At 47.9% G+C, this 26,436-nt stretch overlaps 2 protein-coding genes across 6 annotated transcripts in view; one reads left to right on the top strand and one right to left on the bottom strand.

Annotated features, from left to right (window-relative positions):
- Positions 1-3,824, top strand: part of PMEL (premelanosome protein) — an 8,820-nt gene extending 4,996 nt beyond the window's left edge. Inside the window, exons 6-12 of the mRNA XM_040232892.1 lie at positions 4-165; positions 419-1,099; positions 2,023-2,133; positions 2,373-2,457; positions 2,566-2,771; positions 2,871-2,958; positions 3,575-3,824. Coding sequence (XP_040088826.1) covers positions 4-165; positions 419-1,099; positions 2,023-2,133; positions 2,373-2,457; positions 2,566-2,771; positions 2,871-2,958; positions 3,575-3,716 — 1,475 coding nt within the window. The 3' untranslated portion in view covers positions 3,717-3,824. The remainder of the gene's footprint in view (positions 1-3; positions 166-418; positions 1,100-2,022; positions 2,134-2,372; positions 2,458-2,565; positions 2,772-2,870; positions 2,959-3,574) is intronic.
- Positions 3,821-26,301, bottom strand: DGKA (diacylglycerol kinase alpha). 5 transcript variants are annotated; one of them, XM_040232889.1, is made up of 24 exons: positions 26,136-26,301; positions 20,500-20,614; positions 20,004-20,077; positions 19,550-19,682; positions 19,211-19,285; positions 18,789-18,838; positions 18,146-18,220; positions 17,837-17,956; positions 17,610-17,724; positions 16,463-16,551; positions 16,213-16,332; positions 15,918-16,016; positions 15,655-15,738; positions 15,393-15,466; positions 15,048-15,122; positions 14,565-14,650; positions 14,384-14,473; positions 6,134-6,294; positions 5,812-5,876; positions 5,488-5,578; positions 4,998-5,196; positions 4,757-4,877; positions 4,504-4,564; positions 3,821-4,248 (listed from the first exon to the last, which is right to left on the bottom strand). In XM_040232889.1, exons 2-24 carry the CDS (start codon positions 20,561-20,563, stop codon positions 4,165-4,167), a joined length of 2,205 nt encoding a protein of 734 aa, XP_040088823.1. In that variant the 5' UTR covers positions 20,564-20,614; positions 26,136-26,301; the 3' UTR covers positions 3,821-4,164. The 5 variants fall into 5 exon arrangements, with proteins under 5 accessions (XP_040088823.1, XP_040088820.1, XP_040088824.1 ...); XM_040232886.1 differs by lacking the exon at positions 26,136-26,301 and adding an exon at positions 25,321-25,401; XM_040232890.1 differs by lacking the exon at positions 26,136-26,301 and adding an exon at positions 24,983-25,125.
- Between the last annotated feature and the right edge of the window lie 135 nt (positions 26,302-26,436).

The following is a 26,436-nucleotide window of genomic DNA, read 5'->3' as shown; positions in this document are numbered from 1 at the left end:
CAGACCAGTACTGGCAAGTTCTGGGGGGCCCAGTGTCTGGATTGAGCATTGGGACAGACAAGGCCGTGCTGGGCACACATAACATGGAAGTGACTGTCTACCACCGCCGGGGGTCCCAGAGCTATGTGCCCCTCGCTCACTCCAGTTCAACCTTCACCATTACTGGTAAGGACTGAGGAGAGGACAAGGCCAGCTGCAGGGCAGGAGAAGGTGGGGAGGCTGGGCTGGACAGGATAGGGGAAAGAGGAATTGGTGTGTAACCTTGCAGGGGCAGAACCAGGAAGATGTGGGCAGAGGGATGTGGGGCTTGGAGCCCATGAAGGGCCAGGCAGCTTGGGTTGGTTGAAAAATATAGCTGTGAAAGAAGAAGCTGAAAGAAAGAACTTATGGTTCTGACTTTCTCTGACTCCAATCCCAGACCAGGTGCCCTTCTCCGTGAGTGTGTCTCAGCTGCAGGCCTTGGATGGAAGGAACAAGCGCTTCCTGAGAAAGCAGCCTCTGACCTTTGCCCTCCAGCTCCATGATCCCAGTGGCTATTTGGCTGGGGCTGACCTTTCCTACACCTGGGACTTTGGTGACAGTACAGGGACCCTGATCTCTCGGGCACTCATGGCCACTCACACTTACCTAGAGTCTGGCCCAGTCACTGCACAGGTGGTGCTGCAGGCTGCCATTCCTCTCACCTCCTGTGGCTCCTCTCCAGTTCCAGGCACCACAGATAGCCATGTGACAACTGCAGAGGCCCCTGGAAGCACAGCTGGCCAAGTGCCTACTACAGAAGTCATAGGCACCACACCTGGCCAGGTGCCAACTGCAGAGGCCCCTGGCACCACAGTTGAGTGGGTGCCAACCACAGAGGGTATAGGTACCACACCTGAGCAGGTGGCAACCTCCAAAGTCTTAAGTACCACACCAGCGGAGAAGCCAACTGCAAAGGCTACAGGTAGGACACCTGAAGTGTCAACTACAGAGCCCTCTGGAGCCACAGTTACACGGGGAACAACTCCAGAGCTGGTGGAGACCACAGCTGGAGAGGTGTCCACTCCTGAGCCTGTGGGTTCAAATACCAGCCCATTCATGCCTACAGAAGATACTGCAGGTAAGAGGGCCACCACGAATGAGTTCATAGAGGTGGGGCATTTGTCATTGCTCTGAAGACCTGAAAGAATTGCTCAGGACCCAGATGGTACCCAATCCTTAGCTTAGCAATGGAGTTTGCTCAGAATCTTCACTGGTTTTAAAACCCCCTAAGTCCCTCTTAATGGCACAGAATAGATCCAGAGTTCAGGAAACCAAGGCCTTCTCCTAGGCCATGGAGAGAGGGCTTATTGCTTCTCCCTCCCTGAAGAGAAGTTCAGGGAGCAGTCTGTGGTCATTTGGTGTTTTGGTGGCAGTGCTCAGTCGTGTCTGACTCTTTGCGACCTCATGGACTGTGGCCCACCAGGCTCCTCTGTCCATGGAATTCTCCAGGCAAGAATACTGGAGTGGGTGGCCATTCCCTTCTCCAGGGGATTTTCCCCGCCCAGGGATTAAACCCACATTGGTTACCCCTGAGCCACCTAGAAAGCCCCATGTGATCATTAGATAATACTTAAACCTCATTTTCTGATTAAGTGTAAACGCACAGAAATCTTTCTGACACTACTTCCCACCCCTGGATTCCCATCTCAAAGTAGGTTTACCTGGAATTGTGGTTGGAACACTAAAAAGGGAGGAGTGAGATAGTGACACTATAATGACTTAACACATGTCAGATGTCTGACCCAGGACCTGGAACAGTGTACAGTGTGATAAACATTTGGGATTTCTAAAATTCCGACTCTAACCCTAACTGTGACTCTGGGGCAGTCATTTCTCTTGGGTCTGTTTCTTTATCCAAAAAAATGAGAGTTCTTAGCTCTTGTCTGATTCTAAGCCTAGATCCAGTAGCTCTGACTCTACCTGGAAAAATGCCTGTTGGGCCTTTGTTTTCAGGTTAGTCATTTGCTTCTTGACTTTGCCTCTTTAATCCTCTCCTGCCAGGCTCCCTGAGCCCCCTGCCGGATGACACCTTAGTCCTGGTGAAGCGCCAAGCCCCCCTGGACTGTGTTCTGTATCGCTATGGCTCCTTTTCTCTCACCCTGGACATTGTCCGTGAGTCTTGCCTACATGTCCGTGAGCTGGAGGGAGGCATGTGCTGCTTAGGGTTGCCCAGTGGAAGTGCACCTTGGAAGGAATTACTCACCTGGACAAGGAGAATACCCAAATCCCAGGGGTTTCATATGAAGGCAGGAGAATGGGATTGGGGAGGCAGCCCGAGGACTTTCCTGGCCATGGGCCTTGGGGGAGAATAAGTAGAAGAGTCTCAGACTTAAAATCTTGCAACTTTGCAGAGGGTATTGAGAGTGCTGAGATCCTACAGGCTGTGTCATCCAGCGAAGGAGATGCATTTGAGCTGACTGTGTCTTGCCAAGGCGGGTGAGTGTCCCACGGTTGCCCTGAGAACTCCTGGGGTGACCCCTGCCTGTTCTCTGGTGTCTAGTGTCCTTTCCCAGATTCCCTGACGTAAGCTGACATCTCCCCCAGGCTACCCAAGGAAGCCTGCATGGACATTTCATCGCCAGGGTGTCAGCCGCCTGCCCAGCGGCTGTGTCAGCCTGTGCCCCCCAGCCCAGCCTGCCAGCTGGTTTTGCACCAGGTACTGAAGGGTGGCTCAGGGACCTACTGCCTCAATGTGTCTTTGGCTGATGCCAATAGCCTGGCGATGGTCAGCACCCAGCTTGTCATGCCTGGTAGGTAGTTGGTAGGATGAAGACACGGGGAGATGGTAGATGTTACCTACTAGAGGAAGCAGACACTGAATGTAGCCGTATCTGGGATTCCACCCATAGGGCAAGAAGCAGGCCTCAGGCAGGCTCCTCTGTTCGTGGGCATCTTGCTGGTGCTGACAGCTTTGTTGCTTGCATCTCTGATATACAGGTGAGATCCCCGCCATCCTGCTCCCACTCCCTTACCCCTTATTACCACCACCACTCTTCCTCATGGGAAGAAACCACTAACCCCTTTGGGAAACTGTAGAGTCCAGGAAAGAGCCCAGACTTGGAAGTTCAACAGGTCTAGGCTGCAGTCTTGCTGGTGGGACCCTGGGGAAGTCGATTAACCCTTCTGAGCCTTTGAAAAGTAGGAAACATAATACCTGTCCTGTGGGGCTGTTTTCAGGGCTCTAGACAATGTGAGTAAAACACCTGGTTCTGAAACAAAAGTGGAATAAATGATGATCTCAATGACTGTTGTTATGAATAATATCAATAGTGGAGGAGGCTGGTGAACTGAGTTCTCCACCTGCCAGAAAGGCAAATCCCTAGGCCTGGAGGGCTGAGGTCCTCAAAGCAGGGAAGTTTGTAGGGTGAGAGGGAAATGGTCAGAGCTTACCATAAACATAAGAGAGGATAAACCCTGTTGGTGAGAAGAGGAGGGAGCCAGGATCAAGGCCAAGTCAACCTGGGTTAAGGTTTAGTCTTTTTTTTTGGAGAAGCACAAAGAGGTTGCCATTGACCACCACTAACCAGTATCCCTGCTTTTCTCCCAATATCAGGCGAAGACTTACGAAGCAAGGCTCAGCAGTCCCCCTTCCCCAGCTGCCACACGGTAGAACCCAGTGGCTACGTCTGCCCTGGGTCTTCCGCTCTTGCCCCATTGGTGAGAGCAAACCCCTCCTCAGTGGGCAGCAGGTCTGAGTGCTTTTATGTTATATCATGATTTACCCACGTGGAGAGCAAGGCCTGTCTTTTCTCTGGTCTTCCCTCAGAGACTACCATTGCTTGAAATAAAGACTCAGAACTTGATGCTGTTATTTCCTTGTTTCTGGAAGAATCTATGTCACTTAAGGAGTGGAGAGATAAAGGAAGGAGGTATACCACTTACAGCTATCCCAGTAGGGAAAAAAGTTCATTTTATTCAGATGAGGCACTTTTAATGTATTATTTGTGATGTGTGTGTGTGTGTGTGTGTGCATGCACATATGCATGGGGAGTAGTGGAGGTGGTGCAGGATAATAAATACTGTGAGGGTGAAGGAACACCCCCCTGAGCTAGCAGGAGGGTGTGGCAGCAATTTACAGAGCCTGGGGAGGACAGTCCAGGGACAAGGAGGTTCACAGCTGGCTTGGAGGCTGAGATGTCCCCATCAGCACAAGAAGCCAAAGAAATTGGAGGAGCGAGGGGGTGGGCCCACGAGCATGGGCATCTGGTTCCTGTGGGTGATCTTGATCTGGAAGGGAAGGAAGGACATTCAGAGGCAGGACCTGGGGCCTTGGGGCTAGAGCAGCAGAGACTTGGGGGAAAATCTGTTCAGGGTCCTAGAGAGGCCACAGTTGGAAGGCCAGGGGCTGAGAAATCAGGATTTAGGATGAAGGTGCACAGGGGAACTTCAGGCCTCAGAAGGAAGTAAAGAATCCATGGAATGGAAATTTAGGATCCATAGAGTCCGGGGGTTCGGTTTCTGGCAAGCATAGGCAATACTCACTGTACAAGGTGTCTGCATCCAGGGTTCTCCATCAATTTGCATGGGAAGGGTTTTTGTGGTGCTGTGTAAGGTCAAGACAAATTGGTGGCGGCCTCTTTGCCAGCTGAGTACCACAACTCTGTTTCCAGGTTGGCTTTTAGCTCCTTTGTTACCAAGGAAGATCTGGGACAGGCCCTCCCCACCATTCCCATAACCTGTCTGCTTTCCTGGCCCTACTCCTTCCCTCAGAGCCCCCAGCTGGAGTTTTTCTTACTGGAAGGTGATCTCAGAGCACTTGGCCAGCCGATGTCCAGCATTCTTGAGCTTGGTATAGATCTGACCTATCTCAATTGCACCCTCCAGCCCCACTACTTCCAGCCGCTTGTCACTTAAGTCTGTGGGGTAGGAAGTAGGGAGATAGGTTTTGTAGAAGCAGGGTGCCACCAAAGAGTCATACCTTGCCCTTAGTACCCCCAACCCACCCCCAACTCAGCTCCCAAGGCTGCTCCTCTTACCTGGTACACAGGTCTTCAGAATATCAGGGTCGGTGATGACTTTGGCAGTAGCACCTAAGGCTTGGTTGATCCCATGGATATCGCCATGTGGTCTCTTGGTGTCACCCCAGAGATTGGAGCCACCATGTGTGCTTGGGATGTTCAGCACTGCAATGCCTTCTAGGGACTGGTTGCTCAGATCCAGTGGTTTCCCACAGATCTGAGACGGGGAGAGCACAGATCCTTGCCTCATGGCATTACAATGGCCGTGCCCATTCCCTCCACCAGGTAACACACAGGGAAGGCTAGGATGTGGAAGTTTGTAATGGGTGGAGAGAATGAGGGGGACTGGTGTTTCTTGAGTACTTGGGAAATCAGGATTAGAGAGCTGAGAGGTCAAAGTATAGGTTCAAGAATATGGGAAGTTCCTGAGGGCTCCTGCGGAGGGTGAAATTATTAATAAGATACAAGAAGCTGAAAAGGATGTGGGGTTGGCTCTCAACACACCCACCTCAACTGTCAAAGATTCCTCCAGCTTTTTGCACGTTGAGAAGATAGATTCAGAAGTGGCAAATTCGAAGTACCATAGCTTGTTCTTCATTCTGTGTTGGCCCCAATGCCAGGCCCAGGAGGGACGGGACAAGTTATACATTGCTGGCAGAGGCGGATTAAGTGACAGGGAAGGGCATCAACCCCCCAACTGCTGTCCCAGCAGGAACAGGGAAGCTTGGTCAAGGGGCTTCCTAGAAGTGTCACTGCCCATCGAAGCACGGAGTCAAACTTGGCCAAAGCTGGTCCTTGCCACCGTGTATGCCCACACTCTCCCTTCCCTCACCTGCTGTTGAACTTCTCAGGATATTTCTCTCGCATGATGTGGAATCGGTGAGCAATAGAGGCATCCTGGGGAGTCCAGGGCAAGTGAGATCAGAGACGGCCTCCTTTCTTAGCACAGAACCCTCTCTCTTTCACTCTCCAGTTTGGGAGTGATACATCCCACATTCTCTTCTTGCAAATCACACCACTATCCCCCAACTCCTCATTTCCCTGTGTCATGGCTCCCTTAGCCTCTACCTTCCTTTTCTGCCCTCTTCTAGCCTTTCTCTACTTGACCCCCACTCCCTCCTCTCCCTCCCCTGCCCATGCCCCACTCTACTGACCACACCGATGGAGAAGTAGTTATTGATGATTTGAAAGGGGACGGGGTCACTCTTTTCTTCAGTTTGTTGGGGTATCACCTCCACAGACCATCGATCCATATGTACCACCTTACTTGTCTCTAAATCCTTGAGGATCTTCCCCAGATTCTGTCCCTCATATCCTAAGGATGGGGGAGAAAACAGGTTAGTACTAAGCCCTGGGTCCCAGAGGAGGGAACTCCTCTAAGCTCCCAGATCCACAAATTCTCAGGGATACTATGCTCTTGTGCTGCAGACCCTACCAGCCCTAAGCACAAAAGGGCAGGGTGCTCAGTCACGGCTTCCATGAACCAGTCTTAAGGTCAGACACTTACTGACCCTTTTCTTCACACTGTCACTGTCATGGAGGGTGAAAGTTTCCAGTGGGTGTGCACATGTAACAATAATGCCAAAGTTCATCTGGAAAAGTAAAGAAAATTGCCAGGAAAACGAAAAGCGCTGAAAAAGATGAGTGATGAATGGGAATGATCTCCTTCTCTGATGCTTTCTCTTCTCCCAGAGAGAACACAGTATAAAGCAACAGTATCAAAACAGGCTGATACTGGCATGAATGCCATGAATAGAGTAAAAAGTTCAATAGTAAAGGACAGAGTGCCCCAGAAATAGACTCGAATGTATGTGGGAATTTAGTATACGATGACATTTCAAAGAAATGGAAAAAGAAAGATTATTCAGTAAATGGTGCTGGATGTAGAAGTAACAACCCCTGATGCTAAAATAAATTCAAGATGGGTCAAAGAATTTAAATGTAAGCAAAATTTGTACTAGCAGAAAACATGAGTGAATGTTTTATCATTTTTGAGTGGAAAAGCCTTAAAGCATAGTAGAGCCTAGATGGGCGGGGTGAGAATGGCTATATGTATATGTATTGCTGAGTCCCTTTGCTGTCCATCTGAAACTATCACAACATTGTTAATCAGCTGTATGCCATAAAATATATAAAATTTTTTATTTTCTAAATATTTTTATAAAAATATAACTTTTATTTTATAAAATAAAAAATTAAAAAAACATAGTACAAAACTTAGAGCCAAATAAGAAGGCCAATAAATCCAATCATATTAAAATTAAATTAAAAATTTCTGAAATCAAACAAAAGTAAAGCAAATATATTTGGAATTTTCAAAATTGACATAAAATAAACAGAAATAGTCCTGACCAAAAGAAAAAAAGGCCCAAACATACAACTTCTGTATGGTTTAAATAAATACACACCTTTAAAAAAAGACAAACTGGGAAAAAGTACCTGTAGCACATATAACAGACTAACTTATCCAACATTTGAAAAGTACTTACAAAACACTATATTCAAAAAGTCAATAGAAAAATGGGCAAACAACTCAAGCCAATCACAGAAGAAAAAATATGCATGGCCAATATGCTTATTACAGATGCTTAGTATTACTAATAACTAAAAGAATTTTAAATTAAAACTGTAAAGTAGTTAACTTTTTGTTGCCTATGAGATTGACAAGTTATAAAGAGGCTGAGAAAACCAAGTGTTAATGGGATTATGAATAAACTGGCACTCTCATCTGCTGTTAGTTGGAGCATAAATTGGTATTTCATTTTTGGAAAACAATTTGGCAACTTTTATTGAAATGTTATCAAAACATATTCTCTGACACAGCAATTCCACTTTTAGGAATTTCTTCTCCAGAAACACAAATGTATATAGAGATGGATGGATGTACAAGGATTTTTGCTGAGGTACTCACTCTCTAAAACAGCAAAAAAAAAAAAAAAAATCTAAATATTCATTAGGAGGGGAAAGCTATATAAATTATGCCAAATCCATGCCATGAAATAATGTGCAGCTATTATAATCAGAATCAAATCTCTAAGAAATAACTTGTAAAGTTCCCCAAGACATATTCAAAGAAAAAAGAAGTGCCAGGACAATGTGTGATCCCATTTGTTTGTTTAAAAGCTCTGTGTGTTTGTGTAAACAGAAAAATGAGTGCAAATAGAGAAGAGTGGTTATCTCTGGGGAGGAATGTGGAATTTGGTGAGGGGGTAGGGAAGAGGAAACTTTTATGTGAAGACTCACATATTTTACTTTTTTAAATCTTTCACAGTAAAAATGTAATGATGCAATATTTGTATAATTTTTAAAAGATAAAATAATCAGTAAAATGTTTATACTCTTTGAGCCAGCAATTCCACTTTTAGAAATCTCTGCTAGAGAAATTCTCACAGCTGTGTACAGAGATAGACTGTAGCATGGTATGTGATTAAAAAATTGAATGCTACCCAGATGATTATCAATATGAGACTAGTTAGGAAGTTCCCTGGTTGTCCAGTGGTTAGGACTCGATACTTTCACTGCCAAGGCTCAGGTTCAGTCTCTGTTTGGGGAACTATAATCCTGCAAGCCTCATGGTATGGCCAAAAAAAAAGGGGGGGGAGGGGCTACTTAAATAAATTATGGCATATTCACACAATGGAATGCTGCTCAGTAGTAAGAAAAAGTGAGGCAAACCTGACCATATTGAAATATGATAACTAAGACGAACCGTTTATTTAAAATATAAAAGAAAAACATCAATAAGGAAATGGCAACCCACTCCAGTATTCTTGCCTGGGGAATCCCATGGACGGAGTAGACCACACAGTCCACGGGGTCGCAAAGAGTCGGACACAACTGAGCGACTTAACTAACTAACTAAGTATTGCTTAAATACATATTAGTATGTGTCTAGAGAGAAAAATATGGAAGAACAGACTCCAAAACTTGAGGGAGTATCTTCCAGGGAACTTTCATTTTCTTGGCAAGTATATCTGAGATGATCAAACCTGTGCCTCTTGCAGTGGAAGAATGGATTGTTAACCACTGAACCACTGGAGAAGTCCTGAATTATTATTATTATTATTATTTTACCATGTGCATGTATTATTTTTGTAATCAGGAAAAAAATAGATTAAAAAATATATCTTCACTTCCTCACATGCCATCAATGGTTCAACCCACTATAATTTGCCTTTCTCAATACCACCCTGTGAAACTCTTCTGGCAAAGACTGCCAGTGATTCCTGCCAAAACCAACAGTATATCTTTACTTCTCATTTTAATTCATGAATCTCCTCACTTAGCCTTTAAAATACCACCAAATTACAGAGGACCTATTCTGTTTTTTCTTCGTCTCTGTGGTAAGCAAAACAATGGCCCTTCAGGGAAGTCCACAACCTAATCTACAAAATTGGCGAATAAATGGCAAAATCGACTTTGCAGACAAGATTAAACTAAGGACTTTAAGGTGAGGAGATCATCCTGGATTATCTGGCTGGGCCCTGTGTAATCACAGGGCTCATTATAAGTGAAGTGAAGTCGCTCAGTCATGTCCAAGTCTTTGTGACCCCATGGACTGTAGCCTACCAGGCTCCTCTGTCCATAGCATTTTCCAGGCAACAATACTAGAGTGGATTGCCATTTCCTTCTCCAGTGGATCTTCCCGACCCAGGCTTGGAACCCAGGTCTCCCGCATTATAGACAGATGCTTTACCATCTGAGCCACCAGGGAAGTCCATTATAAGTGAAAGAAGGCTACAAGAGAGAAGGGTCATGGAAGGAGATATGACAAGGAAGCAGAGCTTGGAATGATACCACTGTTGGTTGGAAGGTGGGCCATGAGCCAGAGAACGCAGGCAGCCTCTAGTAACTGGAAAAGGCAAGGTGAGGGATTCTCCCCTAGAGCCTCTAGAAAAAAGTACAGCCCTGTATTATATTGGAGTATAGCCAATTAAGAATGTTGTGATAGTTTCAGCCATATACATACATGTATCCATTCTCCCCCAAACTCCCCTTCCATCCAGGCTACCACGTAACAGTGAGCAGTTCCCTGTGCTATTCAGAAGCTCATTGCTGGTTATCCATTTTAAACATAGCAGTGTGTACATGTTGATTTCAAACGTCCTAACTATCCCTTCCCCCAGCTCTTCCCCCTGGTTACCATAAGTTTGTTCTCTAAGTCTCTGAGTATGTTTTCACCCCTGCCAAGATTTTAGCTCAGTGGAAATGATTTTGTATTTGTGCCCTCCAGAACTGTTATGATAATAAATCTGTGTTGATTTAAGGCACCACGGTGATTTGTTACTGCAGCAATAGGACACTAATACAGACTCCTTTAATAATTCATCTTCTTCTGTTCAACCTTTAAACAGAATGTTTACCAGGATCTGGCTGTCCTTATCTACCTTCTGTTCTTATCTCTTTCCCTGGGTAACTCGTCTCCTCTGAGGACATCAATTATCTCTTTGGAGCAGATGTCTCTCAAACACATATCTTCAGCCCTGACTTCTCTCCTAAATTCCTAACGTCAAGTTCTAACTACCCACCACACATCTCCGTCTGGGGGCTCCACTGTTACCTGAACTCAATATAACCAAAACAGAACCTACCTTTCTTCCTTAAACTGGTCCTCCTTCTAAATTCCCTGTCTTAATAAATAGTACCCCATCTGCTTAGTTCACAAACCTGGAAAATGTCTTAGACTTGTCTTCACCTCATCCCCCACAGTCTATCAGTACCAAGTACTGTGGCTTCTCCCTCATGACTCCACTGGTCATGCTGCCTTTGCTTCTGTGTTCATCTTCTCTTGACTGTGTACTGTGCTCAGTGTCCAACTCTGTGCGATCCCATGGACTGTAGCTCACCAGGCTCCTCTGTCCATGTCATTTTTCGGGCAAGAATACAGGAGTGGGTTGTTGTTTCCTCCTCCAGGGGCTCTTCCCAACCCAAGGATCGAACCTCCATCTCCTGTGTCTCCTGCATTGCAGGCACATTCTTTACCCACTGAGGAATCAACTAGACTACTGCAATTGAGGTATTGCTTCCTGCCTCCAATCCATCCTCCACAGAGCTCCCATAGCAGTATTCCTTTCATCAATCCCTCTTCGAATCTTAGGATTTTTTTCAATATCAACACAAATTTTCATTAGTGCTGTATTCAAATAATTATTTTCATGGTTCAGATGGAATTAGCAGAAACTGCTATGAGATCTCATCTGCAAAGCACAAAGTGAAAGGACATCCCTGGTGGTCCCAGGGCTAAGACTCTGAGCTCCCAATGCCAGAGGCCGGGGTTCAATCCCTGGTCAGGGAACTAGATCCCACACGCCACAACGAAGGGTGTGCATGCTGCAACTAAAGATCCTGCATGCCACAACTAAAGATCCTGCATGCCACAACTAAGACTGGGTGCAGCCAAATAAATAACTAATAAATAAAATAATTGTATGTTTCTTTAGAAAAAAAGAGTGAAGATTCAAAGTTCATGATTTCAAAGAGTCTAATACTGCAATGAAACCAAAGTCAGGAATTTCCCTGGTGGTTCAATGGTTAAGAATCTGCTTTCCAATGCAGGGAACATGGGTTTGGGGGAGATTCTCATGCTTCAGGGCAATTAAACCTGTGTGCCACAACTACTGAGCCGGCACCTAGAGCCCATGCTCCACAACAAGAGAAGCCGTGCAATGAGAAGCCTGTGTAACACAACTAGAGAGTAACCCCTGCTTGCCACAACTAAAGAAAAGCTCAAGCAGCAACAAAGACCCAGAGCAGCCAAAAAAAGAAAAAAAGACCCGATGCAGCCAAATAAAATAAATAAATGTTTGAAAAAACAGTAACTGTAATGAAAAAAGAAGCAAAGTCAGATGTTGAGAATTTAAGAATACCCCTCCAAAAATGGTCATATGTTTACATACAAGATTCAAATTACTATATACAGAGATATTTCTACTTTCTGGAGTAATATTTTATATGAAGAGTAATTTTGGACTTCCCTCGTGGCATAGTGGATAAGAATTCTCCTGCCAATTCAGGAGACACAGGTTTGAACCTTGGTCTGGAAAGATTCTACATGCTTTAGAGCAACTAAGTCCATGTGCCACAACTATTGAGCCCACGTGCTCCAACTACTGAGCCTGTGAGCCACAACCATTGAAGCCTGCATGCCTAGGGCCTGTGCTCTGCAACAAGAGAAGCCACCACAGTGAGAAGCCTGAGCACCACCACGAAGACGGCCCCTGCTCGCTGAGACTAGAGAAGGCCCTTGCAAAAGCAACGAAAACCCAGTGCAGCCAAAAAAAACTTATTATATACAAAGTAATATTAAATATTTCTTTGAGAAGAAGGGGACAACAGAGGATGAGATGGTTGGATGGCATCACTGACTCGATGGACACGAGTCTGAGCAAACTTCGGGAGTTGGTGATGGACAGGGAAGCCTGGCGTGCTGCAGTCCATGGGGTCCCAAAGAGTCGGACACAACTCAGTGACTGAACTGATGGAAAGTAATATATATATATCTATATACCTATATATATATTTCATGAGTTCCAGAGTTCCCCATGGTTCAGAGATGGCACATTCAAATGCCCTCAGAGGCTAGAAAGGTAAAGTGAATGAGTAGCAGGGAGCTGAGAGGATTATGGTGAATTGAAGAATACATGACCCATTTTTAGATATAGCCAAGGTCAAAAAAGTTTAAAACTTTGCAAGGCAAACATCCTAGTATGAAACAGCACGAATCATGTCTGTGGGCTGTCAGCTTTCAGTGTCTGGCAGGATGAAGTTAGAAACTCCGCAGCATTCATGACCCTCCGTTATCTGAGCCCCGCTTCAGTCGGCCTTCCCTCTCCCCACAGCCCACTGTGCGCCCTAGTCCCAGTCCCAGTGAATGACTCACACTTCCCAAAACACACCACCATGTTGTTTGGTGGCTCTGCTGATCTTACACAACTTCTTTCACCTAGAATACCTTTCTCTCTCCTTAGCAAGCTCCCATTCCATAATCTCCTGTGAGATCTCAAAGCTGGACTCTGAATCCAAGAGCCTCAACTCCAAGACAACTTCCTCATTCCAAGACAGTTTCAACCTTCCCCCACACTGACCTCTTTATCTATCAATACCATCCCTCAAACCTTCTCTTCTAAAAAAAGACTAGAGGGCTCTGTCATCAAGACTCCACTGTGCTGGATGAGACTTGAGCCCTAGCTAGAGCTAAGAATAAACCCCTTTATGCTTTTGCAAAAAATAAAAAAAATAATAAAAAAATAAAAAAAGACTAGAAACGGGAGAGCCCTAAGGGGAAAGTTGCAATAGATTTGGGAAAAAAACTATGATGAATGAATGAATGATTTCTGACTATAGTTGATCTCTGAATAACATAGGGGTTAATCTGAGTAAAACTTACAGTCAGCCCTCCAAATCCACTGTTTCTCTGCATCTGTGGATACAACCAACCATGGACTCTGTAATCCTGTAACACTTACTACCAAAAAATATCTTCAGTAAGTGGATCAGCACAGTTCAAGATCATGCTGTTCAAGGGCCAACTGTAATTGGCTGAATAAATGAATGAGCCACAGCCAAGTTCCCTGCTAGCTTCATCACTCAGTATCTGGCTTAACTCTTGTACATAGCTCTTACACATAGCTCTTTCTTATTCCCACATTGTCTTCTCCACCCACATTTTCTTTGATTTTGAGCTCTAAGACCTGGGAGAAACAAAAGAGTATTTTCAAGATTATAGGGAAGAGGACCGTCACCCTTGACCTCTCAGGTCCTTGGCTTCTTCCAGAGCCCTCTTCCTTTGAGACGATCTACTTTAGGACCCACCTATCTGTGCCTCTCTTCTCCACCAAGACTTTTTCTTCACCAGATGCCTAAATGCCTATTTTAAATTAAAAAAAAAAAAAAAAACAACCTTTGGCTGCTCCACATGGCATGCGAGATCTTAGTTTCCTAACCAGGGATTGAACCTGTACCCCCTGCAGTGGAAGCTTGGAGTCTGAACCACTGGACCACCAGAGAAGTCCCCTAAATGCCTTCTCTATGTGCCTTCCCCTTCCTACCCAACTCCCTCACTCCCCTGTGCTTAGCTGCTCAGTCATGTCCAACTCTTTGTGACCCCATGGACTGTAGCCCACCAGGCTGCTCTGTCCATGGGGATTCCCCAAGCAAGAATACTGGAGTGGGTTGCCATACCCTCCTCCAGGGGATCTTCCCAACCCAGGGATTGAACCCAGGTCTCCTGCATTGCAGGTGGATTCTTTACTGTCTGAGCCACCAGGGAAGCCAATGATTACTGCAGTGGGTAGCCCATCCCTTCTCCAGGGGATATTCCTGACCCAGGAATCAAACCGGGGTCTCCTGCATTGCAGGCAGACTCTTTTACTAGCTGAGCTACCAAACAGTTTCTAACCACTTACCTCCTCCCCATCTTAGGCAACGAGCCAGATCATTTCCAGTGCCCAGGGGCAACACAGCGACAGGAGGCACAAAAGGCAAGTTGGCTTTGTCTGGGGAGGCAGGTAAGGAGATGGATGGAGAGAGTTAGCTCTGGAGGGACACTGCCCCTGGGCCCAGCCTGAAGCCTCTCCCTTCACTGACCAATGGACTCTAGAATCCAGCCTACTGTGCCATCTCCGCCGCACACCAAAATCCTGTAATCAGGAACATCTCTGAAGAATCTGAGTCTGAGACAAAAGGTGAAAGGGAAAATGAGGAAGGCTATCAGGACCAAGTCTACCCAACTCTTGGACAGGCAGAGTAAGTACTTATTGTCTCTCATTCCTTATAATGCCCTTTCCCTTTGTCAAAAGACTTGTTTCTATTAAGGCTAGTAAAAGTACAACCTTATAGCCACTCTTCAGTGAAGAGAGAGAAAGTTATCTCTTTCCATTGAGCGCAGAGCAAAGATGAGCCAGAGAATTCAGGGTTCGGGGTACCCAGCAAAAGCAGCATTGTGAAGTCTGGTTTTCTGGGCTCCCTTGGCCCTTCCCTCCCAACATGCACTCTTTCCTGCTCTCTTCCAACGTACACAGAAAGGCAGACACACACAACCCTGTGATACAGCCCCTAATCTATCCTCACCCTGGCTCAGGACCATCCTTTAGGAGGTTGAACACCTGTCGAGGATTCAGCAGATACTGGAATTTCCAAAGCACCCTGTGTGGGGAAAAAGGAAAGCTCATGGAGGAGATGGACATTCTGTACTCCACTCTTTTTGTGTGGCATACAGAACCTTAGTTCCCCAAAAAGTGATGGGATCCCTGCCCCCCACAGTGGAAGCTCAGTCTTAACCACTGGACCTCCAAGGAAGTCCCTATACTCCACACTCTTAATGTCCTTAAGGTATGTCCCCTCCATACATACAGATTCCCAACCTCTGCTGGTCTTCTCCCTCGATTTCACAAAACCTATTCTATCTCTCCTCACCTCTCGCCTTGCTTCCCGCCACTCTTGGGGTTCACAAAGACCAGAAGTGGGTGGGTGTTAGAAACAGGATCAATCTGCATTGAGGGAAGAAAACAAGGATAAGGAAAGCAGGATTTTGTCAGAGTGAAGATGGACCCTAGAGACAGGGGCAGAGAGCTGGCTTCCCCCCAGAAGGCTTTCCCCTCCCCTCCCAGGGAGCAGGCTCTAACACCCAGGTTTCCTCCCATGAAGTCCCCACCATGAAGCCCTCTTGGCCCTGTACCCGCAGAGCCTCAGAAGTGCTCAAACTTAAATCATCCATGGTCTTCTGGCTTATTTTGCTAGTTTTACGTTCCTGTCCAGAGGCCTAAAAAGGGAAGGAGGCAGAGGGAAGGAAAACTGGATTGTGTGACTCCATAAACAGATGAGAGTCTGACTTGAATCCTAGAAATATAGGCTCTCTGCTCTAAGTGACATTGTATGTGTCCGTGTTTAAAGTGGGGAAGGTCTCCTGCTCCCTTCCCAAGTGCTGCCCAAGAGTCTCACCAGGACGCTGGGATAGATGGAAGATGGAGGCAGGATATGATCTCGGAGCAGCCCACAGTCACACTCATGGCCCATGGCTGGAAGGCAGTCATCATGGATCTGAAAGACAAGGCAGGCATGGAGAGATCGTGAAGGGAACCCCATCACCTGTCAACTTGCAGTCTAGCACAACCAAGGCTGTTAGGGAGATGTGCTGGAGGAGGTTGGGGTGGGTGGTGGGGCGGCTGGGTGGGGTGGAAAGGCCCTCTCATTGAGGGGCCCAGAGCAAGGCTGGGCTGATAGCTCTCAAACTGACCTCTAGGTGGCACCACACACAATGCAGCCCAACCAGACTGTGGTAGATCCGGATCTTTTTCTGACAGCGGTCACACCGTCCAGATTCACAGCCTCCTCGCACCCACACGTGTGATTGGACCTTGGGGAGAAAGGCAATCTCTTGTCTGAGAGGGTCTGAGGCAGGGACTCGGGGAAGGTCTCAGGGCAGCAACGGTCAAGACCCAGGACCAGGATGTGGGTGGTGATTGAGTGGGCATGGGGTCACTCACACCAATGTCCTTCCGAGACTTGGCGTAGGTGCTGACTTCACAGGGCAGGGCCTTCATGGCACACTGGTCGTGAACGATGTATTTACAGACTGGGCCGGAGAGAGAAAGGTCAGTACCTTAGCTGCTGCCCTCATCCCTTATTTCCTCCTTACCTGGGGGCCAGGCAGCATCACTCATTGCAGCTGCCGTCTAACCCCTTGCTGTGAGGGTGTGGCACAGAATTAAAGTTTGGGGTGGACTTGGACTTGGACTCACCTCCAAGACCTGGGTCTTTTGCTCACTCTTCCCCCTGAAAGAGCAATTGCTACCAAATGCTCAACCCCACTCCATTCACGTGTCAAGAAACTGAGCTGGATGATGTAAAAGGACGCCCACATATAACACCACCAAAAATAATAGCTAATTTTTATTGCAGACTTAATAGTAGGTACAGGCACTGAATGAAGTACTTTTCTGGCATCAACTTATTTAATGCTCATATTACCTCATCTTCAGTTGAAGAAACTAAGACTTAAAGATGTTATGTGGCTAGACCTGGACGCAACTTAAATGTCCATGGATAAAGGACTGGATAAAGAAGACGCGGTATGTATATACAATGGAGTATTACTCAGACATTAAAAAGAATGAAAGCATGCCATTTGCAGCAACATGGATGGACCTAGAGAATGTCATATGAGTGAAGTAAGTCAGACAGAGAAGGAGAAATATCATATGACATTCCTTATATGTGGCATCTAAAAAAGAAATGATACAAATGAACTTATAAAACAGAAAGAAACTCAAAGACTGAATGCATGAACTTATGGTTGCTGGGGAGAAGGGATAGTTAGAGAGTTTGGCAAGGTCATGTACAAACTGCTATATTCAAAATGGATAACCAACAAGGACCTATTGTATGGCACATGGAACTCTGCTCAATGTTATGTGCCAGCCTGGAAGGGAGGGAGGTTGGGAGAAGAATGGATACATGTATATGTATGGCTGAGTCCCTTTGCTGTTCACCTGAAACAATCACAAGGTCATATAACCAGTCACTGGCAGAGCCCAGGATTCAAACCCAGGTCTCTCAGAGTTCAGAGTACCGTGTTCCCAAAGATAGCTGGGCTGCCCCTCTGCTCCCACACTTCTAGGCCCCATCACTCACGGTTACAGCTCAGCCCCTGTTTGCCAAGACCAATGCTCGACTCGCACAGGTTGCAGTAGACTGGTCGGGGGAATCTCTTGGGTCTCCACATGTGCTGCCCATTGTCCTTCAGCGTCTGGGAGGGCACAGCAGACACTAGGGACTGTCTAAGCCCTTAGACAGCCAACTTTGGCAAGCACAACCCAAGACAACTGTTTTACCCATCCTCACAAATCTCTCCTACTCACCATTTCCAGGCCCAGCAGCACGAGCAGTGGCACGGTGGTGGCCCCAGCCCGGAGCCACTCAGCTAGGGAGACAGAGCCACTGCCATCATAGTCAATCGCTTTCATCATCTCTTGAAGAATCTGAGCAGAGAAGGCAGGGAGGTAGACTTTTGGGGTGAGTAACCCCTCACTTCTACTGCCCCCTAGGACACTCAGCCTAGCCATCCTAGCCAAGGGCAACCAAGCTGCCTGTCAGAAATGGAGGAGGACAAATAAAGCACTGACTAAGGAGGAAGTATAAGAAGGGACATGCAGGAAGAACTGCCTTACCGGCCTCAGCTCAGACACATCCCAGTCCAGGTATTCAGCCATTCGCATCATCTGTATGACGATTCTGTCCACCTCCTGGGGGCCAAGAGGGCAAGAGCCACAGCCACATCCCACCTCACGACCACTGGCCAAACTCTCTGGAGATCAAAGTTCCACCCACAGACCCCCTCTCATTCTCAAGTGCCTCTGTCAAGTAAATGAGTGCCTATGTGTTTATCTTTGCAAGGGAGTCCCCAAATCATGTCTTCAGCATCCGCTTTTAGGCGTCAAGAGCTTGGGTTGTGGTTGTTTAGTCGCTAAGTAATGCCCAACTCTTTGCTACCCCATGGAGTATATATAGCGCACAAGGCTCCTCCATCCATGGAATTCTCCATGTAAGAATACTGGAGTGGGTTGCCATTTCCTTCTCCAGGAGATCTTGATCCAGGGATTGGACCAGTCTCCTGCACTGGCAGGCAGATTCTTTACCGCTGAGCCATCAGGGAAGCCCCAAGAGCTTGGGACCTACTCCCAAATTTAGTCCTGGAGGACTCAGCTTCTCCCTCTAGCTTCCTCTTCTTAAGTTCCTGGAAGAGTTGGGACAGGAAGGCACAGACAAACAGACACATACTCCCTTGCCCAGCATACAGGTCCCCCAACTCACTGAGCTGTCCAGGATCCCATTTCTGTCCGTGTCGTACAGCTTGAAGGTGACTGTGGGGTGTTTTAGGGGTCAGTTTGTGAGGGATATCCAAAGAATTCATAACCGAATACAGGGAAAACAAAGAGATAAGGAGAGACTGTTTGGATGAAGAACCCAGGACTTGGGGCTGGGACTGGGACAGGAGACAAAAAGGGAGGGGCAATAGTATACACCTCCCAAATCCCAAGAACATCCTAGGTCACCCACATGAAAATATACAAGACATGGGAACTAGGGTGACTCTGGTGGATGGCGTTAGGTGTAAGGAGTCTGGGGAAACAAAGGAAATGGGGCCCATTCTCTGACCCACCTTTGTCTGGCTAGGGTATACCCTCTTTCCCTTCACCTTTCCTCCCCTCTCCCAGTCCAGAATGGCAACTCACACTCTAGCTTGTCCTCCGGCCGGCCACCCTCCAGAAGAGAAAAGTAGCAGGAGACGTCACTGAGACACACCACATCTGGTCACGAAAGTGCAGCAGACCTCAGGCTGGGGTTCCCTCCATCTGGCTCTTCTCTTCTTTGTTTGTTTCAACTCTCCCCTTTCACCATTCACTTTTCTCCCTCTGGCTCCTAGACCAGCCTGGCTACCCTCTACCTCTCCCTCCCACCACCTTGCCCCCAAGATGTGACTCAATTCAACTCTCACTCCCCAAACTCCCACGTAATTTGACTTTTCTTCCGGGCTGGAGGCCCAGCCTAGTCCCACCCACGTGTGACCATACCTTCTCTTACAGTGTCTTCTATGTAGTAGCCAGTCTGGAAGGACTGAAACAGTGCCTGGCTTAGGTGATCTGGAACATTATCCACTTCCAGGTAGATTTTCAGGAATTGCTGGAACCCCTCGTATCCAATGGCCTATGATGAGAGCAAGCATTACCCCAGGGAGATCTGCGGGATGGGAGTTGGGGACTGCATTGGGAGTGGTGGGGACATGACAATAAATGGAGAGAAGCATCCAAGGCAGGAGGGTGGTTTATTGGGCTAAGTCCTGAGTTCACAGAATCTCATTTTGTCCTAAAGTAACAGCTGCAGTAACCATGGGTGCTGGGGGAATCTGGAGAGAGGACAGCAAGGGTTCGGCCAGAATAATCCCTGGAAGGTGGGGATCCCAATCGAGTAGCAAAAACAAAGGTGGGAGGAATTGGTGAAGGAGACGATTTCCCAGTGGCCACTTACATCTCCTTGGAGATATTCAGCCATTTCACCATCCTCAAAGAGCTTCAGAACATCACTGACCTTTTTGGTGGAGTCTAGGGAGTGAAGAGAGGGAAGACAGTGTTATTCTGGTTCAGATTTCCCTACCCTCTGCCAGTCACCACCCCCAGACATCCAACAGGAAAGAAGATTCAGCGAGATGAAAAAGAAATTTCAAGAAAAAACAGAGAAATACAGAGGGAAAAACCTTTCAGATCCTCTAAAGTGGTTGCCCTCTTTACTTCTCTACTCTGAGATTTGAAGCAGGCAGTTAATTAAGATTTAGAGAAGGTGAGTAGAAAGCAAAGACCCCAGATGTCTCCCCATTTGCCTCCCCTCCTTCTCCCAGTCAGGCATATCTCAAGAGCATCCAGTCTCAAGGCCACTAGGGAAAAGAGGAGGGGCTGGGGGGAATGAGGAGGAGGGATGGTGTAAGGGTAAGGTCTCCAGGACTGAATGACTGAGAGGAAAGACTCACATTCCATGTATTTTTGCAGCTGGGCAAAATCACTGGGGCTTATTAGGCCCCTCTCCTTGGCCATCTTTCTTTTTTTCTTAAGGATGAACACAAAGGCAGCTTGGTTGTAGTACTTCTGGAAGATGACAAGAGCATGTGGAAGGACTGACCAACTCTCGGTGCCGTTTTGCTTCTTTCTGCTCCATTCATTCCCCACTCCTATTACTGTTTCTCTTCCTTCTCTGTCTCTGAGACCCTCCGCAAGTATCCTCCTTTCCCTCTGTTACTCTCCTTTGTGTCTCCATCTCTCCCTGACAGTGTCTGTTCTCTGTGTCTGTTTCTCTGACTCATCCTTGACTCCATCTCCAACATTTCTGGATCCTTCTCCAGCTCTCTGATTTCTCCCCGTCTGTCTTGATTCATCTCTTGACCACCCTCACTTCCTCGCCCCCACCCCCGCTTTCCTAGGCTACAGTGTCTCTCTGGGTGTGTCCTTCGGCCGCTTTTCTACCTTTTCTCCCTCCACCCCCAATCTCCGCAATCTCAGTTTCGGCCAGCCCTGAGCTCAGTCCCGTCTCCCTTTCCTTTCGGGATCCGCAGTCCCGGCCCTGCGCTGGTTCTCACTGAGATGGCTGCACGCCTCCCAGGCCACGACCCCATATTGCTCCGCCTCCTGCCCTGGTCCCCAGCCCCGCTCAGCCACCACTCCCAGAGTCACCCACGCCCCGCAACGACCTCTAGCGCTTCTGACGCGCGCGACAAGAACCAGCTCTAGCCGGGCCCCCAGTCCTGGCCCCGGCCCCGCCTGTCTGCGTCCTGCGGAGCTCCACTGGGGAAGGGCGGGCCCCAGGCAGGAGACAAGTGGGAGGAGGTAGGGGAAGAAGGCGCTGAGCATCAGCTCCAGGACGGTTGTGCTGAGTGAAGGAGCTTTCTTTCCACCCTGCTAGGTTGGCAGTGTTTAGGGAGCCCCAGCATTCAGCTGTGGGACTCAGGAACCAAGGAAGAGCCATCGTGTGGATCATGACCACTACTGACCCAGGGGCCAAGCTGCAGGGGGCAACTTGCCTTGAAGATTCAATAACAGCAGTAACAATAATAAATTACATTAGCATAGTACAGCACCACTTTGGAGTCAGACAGAGCTGGGGTTAGTCATATGGGGATTCCATTCTTAGCTCTGATACCATCGTGTGACTTGGGCAAGTTATATCTATAAAATGAGGAGAATGATGTCTATCTTTCACAGTTGCAAGGATTAAGTCAAATAATGTATGAGAAAAAAAAAGAAAAAGAATGTATGAAAAGTACCTAGTATAACACCTGGCATATATAGAAGGTCTATAAGGAATGGTAGTTATTATTGTATTAAGAAGTAAAATCAAACTGTATGAGATAAGAAATCATTGGTATAGCCATTCTATAGATGAAAAAAAACTGGAGCTCAAAGAGGTTGAGACTTCGCATGGCCGGTGACAAGTGGAGGCGCCATGGCTCCAACCCAAGAACCGTGCGGTGCGTTGCCCCCTTACTCCCCTCCCCACTTCTCCACACACACATCCCCCCTCTCTGTCCTTGTGTTCCACTCTCCCCTTCACACACTGCTCTCTAGTCTCATGGCCCTCCTTTCTGTTCCTCAAGCACAGGAAGTTCTTTCCTGCTCAGGGCCATGAGACTTACTGTTCTGTTTGCCTGGAACACCCTTCCCTGCTCTTGGCAGAGATGACTTCTTGCCTAAGCTGAAATGTCACCTCCTCTAAGAGACTTTTGCAGATCATTCTGTCCTAAGGCAGGCCCCCTCCTTTACATAGCAACCTCTTTTGTTTCCTTCACAGAACTTATCACAATTGGAAATTATCTTGTCAATTTATTTGCTTCTTTGTTTACTGTTTGTCATCTCCTACCAAAATGTAAGTTTCACAGGGCAGGAGCTTATCAGACTTGTTCACCACTCTGTCCTCAGTTCCTAATGCCCATCATGTTTTAAGTGTTCCGTAACAGTTGTACAGATAGTTGTATCAAGTTAGGGAGTCATATTTGGGGAATATTAATCCAAAAGTGATAAATGGGATGCTAGAGCATCCATCTGGACAGCGAGGGGAATATGAGAAAACGTGGAGCACATGTGGTGGTGGTGGTGGTTTAGTTGCTAAGTTGTGTCTGACTCTTTGCAACCCCATGAACTGTAGCCCTCCAGGCTCCTCTGTCCATGGGATTTCCCAGGCAAAAATATTGGAGTGGGTTGCCATTTCCTCCTCCAGGGGATCTTCCCAATCCAGGGATTGAACCCAGGTCTCCTGCATTGCAAGCGGATTATTTACCACTGAGCCACTGGGAAGCCTGGAGCACATACAGTAGGTGCTAACTAGTTATTTGTTAGATGACGAATGATGCTTAAAAGCCACTTACTGTGGTACTCAACCCAAGGCCCTAACCTTCTGTCTCACTTCTGCCCCCTTATTTAGGGTTGTTGGGGCAGGCTTAAGGAGGCGGTTAGGGCCCACTAAAATTTATTTTCTGATGATGCAAGAACCTTCTCTGCAGCCTCTGCCTTTGGGACATCTCTGCCATATACCACCATGTATAGCATTCCTATTCTGGACACTCTCTGGGAACACTTAGAAGCAGGTACTGAGACACTAATATTCTGAAGAAAGGACTCCACCCATCTGGCCCTTTCAATGACTGTAATCTAACTTCTCCTGCCAACAGATCTAATGAATACATCATTGTCTTATGGTTAATGGGGCCTGTATGGCTTAATTAGCCTCTGATTACCCCTGGGAATTCTTAGATGGCTCCAAGGTTCTAGGAAATGGAATCTGATAGAGAAAATGACTGAGTGAGCAAGCAAGGGGCAAACAGGAAAGGCACAATACTCCTCTCTTGCCTGTCTTTTCAAACCCTCCAGATCTTAAATGTAGTATATAGTAGAAGTTAAGAGAATGGATTTTTGAATTAGATAGGCATGGATCAGAATTCTAGCTCTTGGATGAGTTATTTCATCTCCCTGAACCTGTTTTCTTATCTGTAAAATGGGTACCTGGAGAAATCAGTTACCACGTGGAGATTAAACAAGGTAAAACATGCAATATACTTAGCAAACTGAATGGCACAGAGAAAGAACTCAATAAACATTAGCTTGTTGTTATTATACAAGGGTGGTACCTAGAGAAACATATCTGAAGATTAGGAAAAATGATGCCTTGGACCCAGGATGGCATAAATTCCAAGGGACTCCCAGCAGCAGGGAAGCCCAGTTGTACAGCTTCCCACTTGTGCCATGTCTCAGGCACAGACATGTAATATCAAGATCCTGCACTTTGCCTCTGGGAGGGTGAGGAGGTGGCTATAGCAACTAAACGATCAGGATCCGACGACACCTCTGGGCTGAGACCTTGGACATAAAGCCTCCTGGGATTTTTTCAGGTGTCCAGGGCCTTAAAAATCTGAAACAAGTCCAGTTTTGTCCTGCTCCGTCCCAACCCTGAAGCTATAACCTGGGCTAGTCCAGGCGAATGCTAGGGCTGGGAGGGTGGGGTCTGCTGCCAGCCTGCCAGCTATTTGTGACTCACCCTTCCCTTCCCTCCTCTGGTTTCCCTGCCTGCCCCTACTAACTTGGGGTGAGAAAGTAAGAAGTTGACATGGAGGCAGAGAATCCTAGAACATCTTCCAAGCTGGGAGGCACCAACTCTCTTATTTTACAGAGGAGAAAACTGCGGCCCAGAGAGAGAACTACTCTCTCAAGGTCACACCCAAACTCTAGACATTCCATCCTTAGTCCATTCCATTAAATCTTAGTGTCTCTGGTCTTCTTCTAGATCTTATTTTAAACATTAAGTGCTAAAACTGCTGGTAACTGAGAGATAAATATGATTTCCAAAGCCTGTGCTAACATTTAAAGTTTCTTTTTCACTTCAATACTCACGGCTCACGTTCCAAGTCATGTAGGTTTACCACTATGTCCCCAGAACACTCAGGCTGATCAGCAAGGAACCCCAAGGGGCAGGCACTCCTCTTTGACCGCCCAGAACAGATTACCTGAACTTCTGAATCCCTTAGCCATTCCAGGGCTTGCCTCCTCCTCCTCTTTCTGAGGATTGAGGGAGGGTCCCTTCTTTCCTGCCCATCCTTGCTATCAGTGGCCCCTGAGAGGGAATCATTTGGCTTGAAGCCTTAAAATTTGTTAAGCTTCCACAAACATCGCAGACAGTAGTGTTGTCTGATTAAGGGGGTGCTCTTTGTGTGTGTGTGGGGCGGGGGGGAGTGTGGCTGTGTAGTACAGGAGGAAGTTACAATGTTGGCATGGTTGGGGGATGTGGGTTCATATGGTTAGGAGGTTGGGAAGATGCCCGGTAATATTTGCATGCCTTCCTCCGTAAACCTCATTTTCCCAATTTAAAGGTGAAAAGTGGGATTCAGACCCAGGTAGTTTCAGAAACTTCCCGCTGACAGGTGTAGAAAGGAGAGGGGTGGGAAGCTGGGCACCAGGGGGCCAAACAAGTACCCTTCACCCGTGCAGCGCTGTGGAGGTTCCAAAGCCGAGTTTCCTCCGACTCGGGTCCCGAGGAGCCAGCTTCAGCATCCGTCCGAGTAATCAGGGATCCGAGAGATGGAGTGGAAGGTATAGGGAAAACGCTGCCTATGGGGTTCTGGGCCAACCCTCCTGCTGCCCCCGGCTCCTGGCGCAAACCTTTCTAGCTACCCACTCCAGCTGTCACGCTTCCTCCTTCTCGGCCCAGCAGCCCTACCCTAGCCCATGGGGCGTCCCCTCCCGCGGCCTCTGACCCGACCCGCTCGAGCGCGGGAGGGTGGGAGGCGGCGCGGGGCTCGCGGGGTCTCTACCTTGCATGCGGAGGGCGCGCGGTCGGAGCTGGAGCGCCGGCGCGGGAGCTGGAGCTCGAGCTGGGCTGGAGGGGACGGGCCAGGCAGGCGCGGCCGCCGCGGGGCCGCCCCGCTCCTGACGACACAGCTGCCCGCCCCCCGCCCCGGCCGGCCCGCCCGCCAGCCGGCGCCCAGCGCCCCCAACTCGGGGAACTTCTAGTTCACCAGACCCGATTCCCTCCTCCCCCGATCCCCAGATCTCCAGGGCTCTGGTCTGTGCCACTTTCCCCGCATTCCAGCGCTGCTCATCTTCCCGCCCCGGTAACAGCTCTGTTTCTGTCTTTCCAGTAACTTACAGCCTCTCCGGGAATCCCAACCCAGGGAGGCGAAGATAGGTGGGAATGGGAGGGGGAGCCCCCTGATGAGACAGCTTGGCAGTTGCCCACTCAGCCACCGTCTCACCTTCTCCTAAATGCTGCCATCAGGGGACTTCCTTCCCAAGTCCTTTCCGTCCACCATGGATTGAATTTATACTCAGGAGATGCTTCAGCAGCAAGGCCAGAGTGCCAAACTGCACATCCTATGACCAAACACTTCCCTGCCACCACGGGCTCCACACTCCTTGACACAGTTTGAGAGAAGCTGTCTACCTTTGCCTCCAGTTTTCTCGCCTCCGTTAAACAAACCCCAGATGTCTCAGATTTGTTTTCCCCAGGCTAAGAACAACTCCTCTCAAGACTCAGATTCTTCCCTTAATTCTGGGGTCAAGGTTCAGGTGCAAAGAGCATTTTCCTCTGGGTCCACCCTTTCTATATGCTCTAACCCTCTCACTTTACCTGCTGGCCTTGGCAGGTGGTGTGGAGGCCCTGGTCAAAAGTCGGGGTGAAAGGAGATCCTTTCAGCTTCTCCTGTTTGGAATCTGCTCCGAGTTAAGGCTCTTGGGGCAGCATGGATGGTGGTGAGGCTGGTAGAGCAGGGGAGAAAGACAGAGGCCTAGGGACTCACTGGTAGGAACTGAGGACCTAGGCATCCAGCTCCCTGGCCCCGCCCCAACGCCGGTCTAACCCCCTCCTACCCTTCATTGAAATAGGACACAGTAACAAAGGCTTGAGTTCCTGTAATCTTCCCTTTTACACC

Source organism: Oryx dammah, unplaced genomic scaffold (genome assembly GCF_014754425.2).
Source record: "Oryx dammah isolate SB20612 unplaced genomic scaffold, SCBI_Odam_1.1 HiC_scaffold_29, whole genome shotgun sequence".
NCBI classification, from domain to species: Eukaryota; Metazoa; Chordata; class Mammalia; order Artiodactyla; family Bovidae; genus Oryx; species Oryx dammah.
Note: the sequence above shows the minus strand (reverse complement) of the source record. Positions and strands in the feature narration are given on the sequence as shown.

What these genes read in the sequence shown, in the direction of transcription:
- DGKA (XM_040232889.1), bottom strand. Translation starts at nt 20,563, where the DNA reads ATGGCCAAGGAGAGGGGCCTAATAAGCCCCAGTGATTTTGCCCAGCTG. An exon ending in ACTACTTCTCCATCGGTGTG is followed by an intron (nt 5,877 to 6,133) that starts GTCAGTAGAGTG and finishes TGGACTCCCCAG; the next exon opens with GATGCCTCTATTGCTCACCG. An exon ending in TCTGAAGACCTGTGTACCAG is followed by an intron (nt 4,878 to 4,997) that starts GTAAGAGGAGCA and finishes CCTACCCCACAG; the next exon opens with ACTTAAGTGACAAGCGGCTG.